At 44.1% G+C, this 9,441-nt stretch overlaps 1 protein-coding gene across 3 annotated transcripts; it reads right to left on the bottom strand.

Moving 5' to 3' along the window:
- Positions 1–1,677: 1,677 nt before the first annotated feature.
- On the bottom strand, positions 1,678–8,748 carry LOC127005497 (uncharacterized). 3 transcript variants are annotated; one of them, XM_050874404.1, is made up of 3 exons: positions 8,313–8,748; positions 6,695–6,859; positions 1,678–4,631 (listed from the first exon to the last, which is right to left on the bottom strand). In XM_050874404.1, exons 2-3 carry the CDS (start codon positions 6,747–6,749, stop codon positions 2,890–2,892), a joined length of 1,797 nt encoding a protein of 598 aa, XP_050730361.1. In that variant the 5' UTR covers positions 6,750–6,859; positions 8,313–8,748; the 3' UTR covers positions 1,678–2,889. The 3 variants fall into 3 exon arrangements, with proteins under 3 accessions (XP_050730361.1, XP_050730360.1, XP_050730359.1); XM_050874403.1 differs by having other exon boundaries at positions 6,820–6,859; XM_050874402.1 differs by lacking the exon at positions 6,695–6,859 and having other exon boundaries at positions 8,313–8,747.
- Between the last annotated feature and the right edge of the window lie 693 nt (positions 8,749–9,441).

The raw sequence follows: 9,441 nt of genomic DNA, 5'->3' as shown, positions 1-9,441 counted from the left end.
TTATTTATTAGATGTTAAAGATTCTGAAAATATAAGTGATTATCTCTGCATTTGGTGATGTTTGTGCATCTAGCGTAAAATCTGAGGATTTTATAGCCTTTTTATATAAAAAACAATTAATTTGATTTTGGAGACTCATATATGCCTAAGGGAGGTGCCTGTTTTAGTTTCAGGTCGCTAGCTGCTTTGGTTTTGAAAATATTTAAATTTAAAATTTTGAAAGAGATTGTGAAGTCTATGGTTTTATTTATATCAGCATTGAAGTTAATAAACCTATTTGCTGATGGTGCTAAAATTATGAAACAAGTAAGTTTTGACTGTTGTAAAAAACTACATGGAGAACTTGAACCCAAGATATACTGATGGAGTGATGTCTGGAAACAGTGTTTGAAGCCAAGAAATATCATGTTATGGAGACGGGGGAGGGTAAATGTGACATAGGCAGAATTATAAAATTGGTAATGAGGAAATCTACAAAGTTAAGGAAGAAGGGACTTTGGGGTAATAATACAAGACAATATCTATTACCAGAAAAGCTTGAAAATATGATTACTGGAACAATATAGTGTTGATAAACATGCGTGGCTTTTAATTATACATGGATGAGGAAATGTTGAGGGAGGCGTGTCTGTATGATCCAGGCTTGGGCATGCACCATTTTCTGGTCACCATACAGAAAAAAAAAAAGATGACAGCTGCAAAACGCTTTGTGCCTAATGTAGCCAAGCAATTGTATAAACTGGAAAATCTAAAACCAACAAAGTTGGAGGAAAGCAGAGAAAAGGGAGGCAATAATAATTTTTAATGTAGTAAATGAATTGGAAAATGTGGACATGGAAGACTTGGTGCTTTAGACAGTGGAAGAACATGGGATCATTAATAGGTGGTGGCTGAGTGGTCAGCGTGCGGGCGTGGTGAGCCTGTGGACCTAGGTTTGGTTTGAGTCCCACTGAAACATGCTGATTTTTCAAACCATCATTGAGTGGCAGAAGATTACCCACATGCTGCCCAGATCTTCAATCATCCCTAACTTCAGCGACTGTCAAGTGGAGCACTGGGGGGCAGCACGGGCCAAGCAAGTCATATATCACAGCAGTCACTATAAATAAATTTTATCTGCGCTAACAGGCTGGGGCCATCCAAAAGGCCTCTCAAGATAGCCTACCGATGCTACAGGCACCACCTAAAAAAAGGCTAAAGACAATGTAAATTATGTCAAAAAATCTTGCATTCCAAGTATTGAGCTTGGAATGAACTGGAAGTGGAGGTGGTACAGGTAAGGAACATCCATAACTTTAAGGCTGAGCTGAATAAACGTAGACAGAGATGGGACAACACTATGTAGCGTGCAAAAGAAAAAAAGAAAAGAAATAATTCTACATCCCCTTTCTCAACGACCACTAGGGTTATGATAGTATGTGGTAGTGTGGTAGTCGTCGAGCGCTGGTCCCGGATGTTAAGGCCTCAGGACAAGTGAACACTCGTTCCGAAGTGTGTGACCAGAAGGGCGTTACTTGTGTGGTTAATTATGGAAGGTGGGAGGATTTCCGTGGGAACCACTTTTGAGGCAGCATTAAGAAACTAGATGGTGATAATGTATTATGGGGGGGGGGGATGTGTGTATGGTTCAGTAATCTCAAATGAGCAGCAAAACAGGCTCCAAATGACAACACTCACTGTAAGGTTGTATATAATATGTATTTAGTTTCCTTTTGCAATGGTTAGCGGAGTACTAATAAAAAAATAAAAATAAATGAATGACTGACAGGCTGCAGGCCTCTAATCTAGCTAGCTACCGGCACAAGGGAGATTTGGGGAATACACAGAATGCTTAGCTCTAGTTTCTGGATGCGGAGGAGGAGGAGCTGGCGTGAGTGTCGGGCTCGGCAGGGGACATTCACGATGGGAATGGGCGCTCCTGGTGATGAACAGACGGGCGCCGCTTGATGTGGAGATGGAGCGGCTCGGGTGGTGTGAAGAGGCGGGCGCCCTTTGATGTAGGGAGCAGCTTGGGGCAGTGGTATTTCGGCCCCCAGGACAGTCGAGGGGTAGGTTACCCCGCCATACATGTTCCCATCCTGTAGTCCGTCTCACCCCGCAGGCCGTGGGTGGTTTTTCGGGGGGGGGGGCTGAGTGGAGAGATGGACACCTCTCACTCAACTCCAACTCGCTGCCTTTCATTGCTAGGGCTGCTGCTCGTCTCCTGACTAGCCCGCCTCACACAGCAGGCCGTGGGTGGGGTGTTAGTCTCCTCGCGTCTCCCAAATCTCTGGCTTGCTGCAGTGGTGCTTGTCTCCTCACTCACCCGTGGGTCTCCTTGCCCTTGCCTTCTCGCCTCTGCTCCTCCCCCTTCTTCACGTGACTCCATCTCGGCATTACAATCATACCCTACCTACCTAACTAGTTATAGATTTCTTGGAGGGGTTCGAGGCTTTGAGATGAGGGATTTCAGTAACTCGTTCATATATTCGCTCATTCGCTCGCCGAGTTATCTTCTCATAACCTTTTACGCACTTACATTCCTTAGCCACCCATTCACTCTTTCACTCATTCACTCATCCACGTTCCCACTCGCTCACACTTACTCACTCTGTCACTCACCAACTTACTCAAATTCTCTCGTTCATTCACGCACTCGCTTACACTTACTCACCCTGTTACTCACTGACTTACTCACATTCGGACCGTTACAACTAGGTGGACTCAAACACACACTACAACCTGGTAAATACATACATAAAGACATACACACAACCTTAAACAAAAGTATGAAACACCACTGAAAAACTTATGTGGGGTTGATGAGAATTTGTGTCACAGAATACTGATGGTTCTCTACTTATTGTTCTCCACTGATGCATCCTTTTTTTTTTTCTCCTTTTTTTTTAACTATTTTATAACCAATTTACTTTCCATGTTTGAATCCTGTTTCTCTAAGTATTTTTTAACAGTTTCTGTGTAAGGAATGCCTAGGAGTGTATGCAAACTACTCTGAACATAACCTGCATTAAAATTACAAACTGTTTGTGCCACAGCAAAGTCCACCTTAGTCTTTGAAGCAAAGATATCCTTGGGGCAGTACTTCCACAGTTGGCTGTGGAAGGAATCATTTAGGTTTTGAGTTTGGGCATGCAAAATTGCACGTAATGTTTCATCACTGGTCAGTTCCACAAAAGTTCTCCTAACATGGTCCAGTTGGTCTGGCTCCAGTTCAAAGTGTCCCTTCATGTCCTTGTGACTTGGAGGGGTTTCACCCACTGCTACAGATTTTTTATAAAGACACCAAGAAGTGCTGGAGTCTGGGCACAAGTGGTGTCTAGGTTTGCTGTCTGTGGAGCAGTAATGGTACATTGAGGACATGATACTTTTTCTCATTTCACTCACAGGTGTGTTTGCTGCACGCTTGATGCTTTCAGTTAAGCCACACTGCATTTGCGCTATGAAACCATCAGGGAATTTTTTACAACCCAGTGAAGTTTTTTTCTTCTCTTTCTTTCCATCAACCCTCTCTGTGTGGGTCCCTTTGTACAAGGCCCGTAAGGCAGTACCAAGTTTCCTGGACAGGAGGTGCACACATTCTTCTTTTACTACTTCATGCTCTTCTCCATATGGACCTTCACCCTTATTCAGTCGTTTGATTGCACTGAAGGCAATGCTATCACCGTCACTTATGTAGGTGGTGTACCTCATGTTATGATCCAAGGACCGCTGCCACAGCCTGACGGCGGCACCCGGCTTCATCCCCAGGGAAGTTCCTTCAAAGTTTTTATCACAGGAAGATGAGTGCTCTTTATACCAATCCTCAAACTGTTCCTTTGTTATTTTCTTATTCTTTAGCTCAGCTTCTTTCCTGGAACAAGCATTACATAATTTACTTAGGGTTTCATAATCTAAAATAAGTCCTGAGTGAACATCAATAATGTCGCCAACACCCAGCAGTGAAAGGTTTCCTCGGGTTTGCCACGAGACTCCAAAAGTGACGTCTACATCAAGTACTCCGTCTTCATCTGGCAGTCTGTTGAGCTCCTTGGCATAATATTCAAACACTGCTTTCCTGCTTTGCTCCAACACTTCCTCGGCTTTTATTTTAGCCTTCACTGTTACATACTTTGAAATGATGTTGTAGGCTGAAGAAGATATGCCTCTCAGGTTCATCAGGGCACACAATTTATCAAAGGCTGCTTTGCCCTTCCCCAATAACATGATGGCGTGGACCAGCGTCAGCGTCACCTCACGAACATTGTGCAGCACACTCATCCGGGTGCCTGAGGTGCCGCGCATTGGGGATGATTTACATTTGGAACACACTATCTTCACAGTTGTGTCTGCATGATGGTGAACAAAAGAACACTGCATTTTGGATTCATAGCATTCCTCACAAACTACATTATCACACATAGCCTGCAGGTCTTCCTTCTTAATTATGACATACTCCATGGGTGAGGCAGTGTCTTCCTGTGCTCTCAGTGTCAGTTTCTTCTGTTTCTTTGCACTTGAACGGTTGTCATCGGTTTCCTTGTCCTCATCCTTAATACTGTCATCCTCGCTAGGCGATGGAGTGTCTTCCTGTGCCGCCCGTGTCAGTCTCTTTCGTTTCCTTGTCCTTGGAAGGTTGTCATCAGTTTCCTTCTCTGCAACAAAGCAGTATATGTATAAAAAACTCCTTTACCATGAGAATATAAGGGAGGAGAGTGACAGAACTAAGATACTAAGGGATGGAGGGCAGGGACTGAAGCAGGTGAAGGGTTAAGGGTGGATGAGACACAGCTGTTAAAGTACCACACAGCTTCTCCTCTTACTGATAGTCTTCTACCTCTTAAATCCCGCTGCCATGTTGCCTCTCTTTCTATCTTCTATCGATATTTTCACGCTGACTGTTCTTCTGAAATTGCTAACTGCATGCCTCCCCCCCTCCCATGGCCTCGCCGCACACACGACTTTCTACTCAAGCTTATCCCTTTACTGTCCAAATCCCTTACGCACGAGTTAACCAGCATTTTCACTCTTTCATCCTGTTAGGAATTAAGGATTGTTCGAGAATTAATGGTAATCCCATAGCGAAATGGAGCATCAGTATTAGCAGCTGTGGTTCGAATGTTCCCGAACCAATGGTTCTAGAATAATCCGAAAGAGACGAGTTCACGTTCGGTGGCTGGAGAAGGTCTTAAATTCTGATTCGTCACCTTTGACTACTCCTCAGCAGTCCAGTGTGCATAGCGTTCGCAAAAAGCAAGCCTTTTCACATTCATAAGCTGGGTATGAAGAGGTTTCGCAGCAGGACGTCGAGCAGGTAAACCAAGGTCCTTCTGGAGCCAGTGTTGGATAGTGCGGATAGACACATCTCCAAGCACACCTTCGTGTCTCATTCTCAATTCTTGGGCTGAGATGGAAGGGGTTTCTTTTACTTTTCTCCTCAAAAAATGATCAGTGGTCCTTGTGGTTTTACGAACTCTCTCAGTGGACTTAAATCTACGGGGAGCGTGTCCCTCCTTACAGCCTTCGCCCCGCATTACCCACACGACAGTCGACTTGGAGGAGAGCTCCAACTGACGCCCAATCTCAGCATAGCTCTTCTCCGTCTTACTCATACGAAGAATAAGCATCTTTTCACCAGCAGTAATGTTTTTCTTCACCATGCTGTAAATCAGAAAGAAACGATCGGGTTCGAAGGTAAAATGAAGCAAAAGGGGGTAACTGTCTAGACTCAAAAGCGAATAGGTTGGACACCCATCCTTCAGATACCTGAAGGGAACGTGGGAATGATGTGGTTGAGAGGGGCCGGGAATATGGAAGAAAGGAAAACACACCATACCAGCATCAAGACTACGACATGGCGGATGAAGGACAATACACTCAAGCGTATGATTATGAATGAAATCACACTGGCGTACGGATCATTTTTGCGTGCACTGTACAGTACATCACTTTATCATATATGTCAGCTATTTAGGTACTATTTGAAATTGTGTATTTAATATTCTGTATAAATGAAATAAGTCTACAGTATAAAGTGCTATGAATGTCACTTTTTAGAATAATGGCACAGAACTCTATAAATACCATAACATGTGACATTTTTCATTTCTGACTTTGTCAGCGATCCTGACACCATGGTCACCATGGTTACCATGTCACGGTAAATATGGAGAATCACTATACGCCTCCAATATTGCTCCCACGGGAATAATAACCTTTCCAAGGTATCACATACTGTTGTACTATTCTAGTTTTACCGGCGCATCAAACATATACTGCGTCTACAAGTGATGATGAGAAATAACAAATATTCCTCTCCCCTTCAACAAAATTAAAACACCTAGTAGTGGGGAGGGCTATTAAGACCAGGGAAATTGTGGGGTATAAGCAGCTATTGCAATGATGCTGTCTACCTGAAATGAAGCGGTTCTGTGCTCTACTTATGGCGAAAATATATATTTTATAAATAAAGCCACCAATGGCGGCCCTGTGGGCAAGCGCCATTTTGATGGCGACAGTGCGCCTATAAATGCTCTATAAATGCATGGAAACCCTCTCTTGCAAAGGGGTCGAGTGTTAAAGCAAAATCGAGTATTAAATGTAAGAGATTCCGGAGTTCAAGTAGTTGGTTTGAGAGGCTTTTATGTTGGTTTCATATATGATGAGTATAATAGGGGTCGCGGTCAGGTGTTTCTTGGCTTACCCCTGCCCGGCTCACCCAGTTTTGTAGTGGAGAAATGGCAGGCAGATGTGGTGGATGTGAGGAGCAACATTCCCAGGTTCGGGAGGCACACTCACCATTTCGCCAGCTATTTGGCCGAATCTATGTTCAAGCGTACGTACCCGGATGTTGGCGAGCAGTTCCACGATTTCCTTCTCCATGCTGCAACAATATATTCTGTCCAGTAAAGGTATTGGTTAATCGTTTTAACAGGGGGAGGGGGGGGGTCCAAGGGGGGGGTGCAGCCCCCCTTGGTTAGCAGGGGGGTCGAAGGGGGTGAAGCCACCCGTTAGCTGTCAGGTTATGTAAAGTTCGGTTGGAGTAGTTTAAATATGCTCCCCACCCAAAAACCACGACTTCCCGCGGGTCCCTCAAGATTGTTGGGGGAAGGGGATTCGGACTTTTCCTTTACTTTTAAGTACTTGCGCCTTCACATTATGGTTAAGGGACATGTATTTTAGTCCCCTAACTATAATATGGAGGCGTAATATCGTCTTTTGGAGGCGCGGAGTGATTGTCCACAATTACCCATGTCACTTTCCTCACCTCCATGCTTGATGACAAGTTACTCCAACAGCTGTCCTTACCCCAAAGGCTAAAATTTGGCAGTGCTGTGACCCTAACCAGGCCCCACTCAAACTGACATTATGTGTGTGTCAGACTATAGCCAGTACCCTCCCCAGAAGAGCTTGGAGGTGCATAGTGAGGGATCTTTTGAGTGTACCTGGTACCTCACACACCACATACCCCAAGGAGACTACACAGTCTCCTTGATACACCCCATCCCCCTTCCTCAAGAGGGGACAGTAACTTCTATCAGCAGAATTTTTCTTTTGGCCAGAGTAAAGTGCAAACCTCACCCTGCCAGGTGGCAGTTGTGTGTACTTGCTTGTGGTATTTATGGTTTTACAGGAAAGCATTTCCATTATTTTATCACATTCCATGAGGCAGAGGTCAAAAAAGTGATGTAGGCTATGCACCAAGATTACACATCTGGCAAGACGCTCTCAAACTTTTGCATTTTTATTTACCTCCACCTCACTGGTTTAATAGTTTAATGGGCCCAGGTTCAAATTCTAGCCCTAGCAGTTGCTGTGCAGCTCACCAAGCTGTTCATATTCCTTTTCGGGTTTGTTGATAAATGGGTCCCCAGGGAAACCTGGAAAAGGTAAACTGTGGCAATGCCGTATTTCACATTGGCCTGTATCCCGGGGTAAATTGATTCCTACACACCACAGGCTCAAAGGGCCAACGGTGTGGAGATGAGCACCGCAGCCACGCGCAGCTGTGGCATATGAACCCACCTTTCTGGTCAACAACGAGACATTTAAAACCATCATGTGTTACATAGAAATAAATAGTCAGTGTCTTTGAAATAGACCACAAGTGCCATCATTATTTTTACCATTAATAACAAAAAAATATGAAACAGCCCCCTTGGACTGGGTGTACTTCTGGAGTTTTACCAACGTCATTTTGTTGGGTTGGGAATCAGAAAATGGGTAGAGTTGTCCAACGGATCAACCAAAATCTGCACCATTAACATTGATTTAGATATTCCCGTCTGCTAAGGTTATATTACACGCTGCCAACAAACTAAAGTGTTCATGCTTACCAGGGGCGTCATGTTGGACCTTCTGGCTCGGGGAGGCGCGGCGCTGACAGCCATCCTCGAGCCCCTGTTTGATCCTCCGGCCACGCCGTAGACGCTCCTGCAGCTGTATTTTCCGCTTGGACTTCCTCGGCATCTTGGAAATGACCACAGCGCCAGAGGTCTTCAGGGAACCACGCGCCTTTCAACCTCTTGGTCTTGGCCTTGAATGGGAATTTGTCTTCTTTGACCAGAAACAGGTGTGTCAAATTGTCATACTGAACATTTGATTGAATTGAATTGAATTGAAAGGTCGTATTGCAAGACATTTCGCAATCAAATAACACATATTTGACAAGGCTTTCGTAGGAGTTGTGGGCATTTGCAGGAGTAGGGTGGTAGTTTGACCCTTCTTCTGTATACCATGAACCTAAAGAAACACTCATTAGAACCCGACTGACCCCCTCCTTGGCCTTAAGAAATGGATGATGTGAGAAGCGAAAGTGTCTTAAAATACCGACCCTACTTGATTGATTGATTGATAGTTTATTGTTGCAAGTAAACAACAAAGGAGAAGGGAGGAACATGCCATCCCAACCCCCAGGCAGTGCATAGTGTGATTATAAAACTACGTAGGGATATAGTACATGTGTAAGTAGCACCAGGAAACTAAAAAGAGACAATGGTAGGGGACAATTAAGTGCTAAAAAAATAAAGGCCTTGATTTAGTCAGGGGAATAGACATAAGGGACTGAACATATGAACTACAATCTATAGGGACAAAGGCAGGATACATGTATTTATAATTTTCAAGCCCAAAACTCTCGAACCTACACAAATAACAATGGAAAATTAAAGTTAGCGTTGAAACTGTTATTTATTGATGTGCGTTTGATTTTTTTGCTTTAGTTATCGGTCAGAAACTACGAAAATCCAATGCGATACGTATACGATAAATTGGCAACGCTACTCGTGATATATTTCCCTTTGTATCGCTTCTTCTACCACGCGTAACATGGTAATAGGAACACGATACGTTTGATAATGCCAGTCTGTGAATCGGCTGCTCATGTTAAGAAAGCAGATCGAGAAAACAAACAGCTAAAGTCCACAGCCCGTCATGGCGCAGGCAAGTGTTTGGAGTGGCGCCATC

The sequence above is a fragment of the Eriocheir sinensis genome, chromosome 30 (assembly GCF_024679095.1).
Source record: "Eriocheir sinensis breed Jianghai 21 chromosome 30, ASM2467909v1, whole genome shotgun sequence".
NCBI lineage: Eukaryota > Metazoa > Arthropoda > Malacostraca > Decapoda > Varunidae > Eriocheir > Eriocheir sinensis.
The sequence above is the reverse complement of the archived record's forward strand: the minus strand, read 5'-3'. Positions and strand labels throughout refer to the sequence as shown.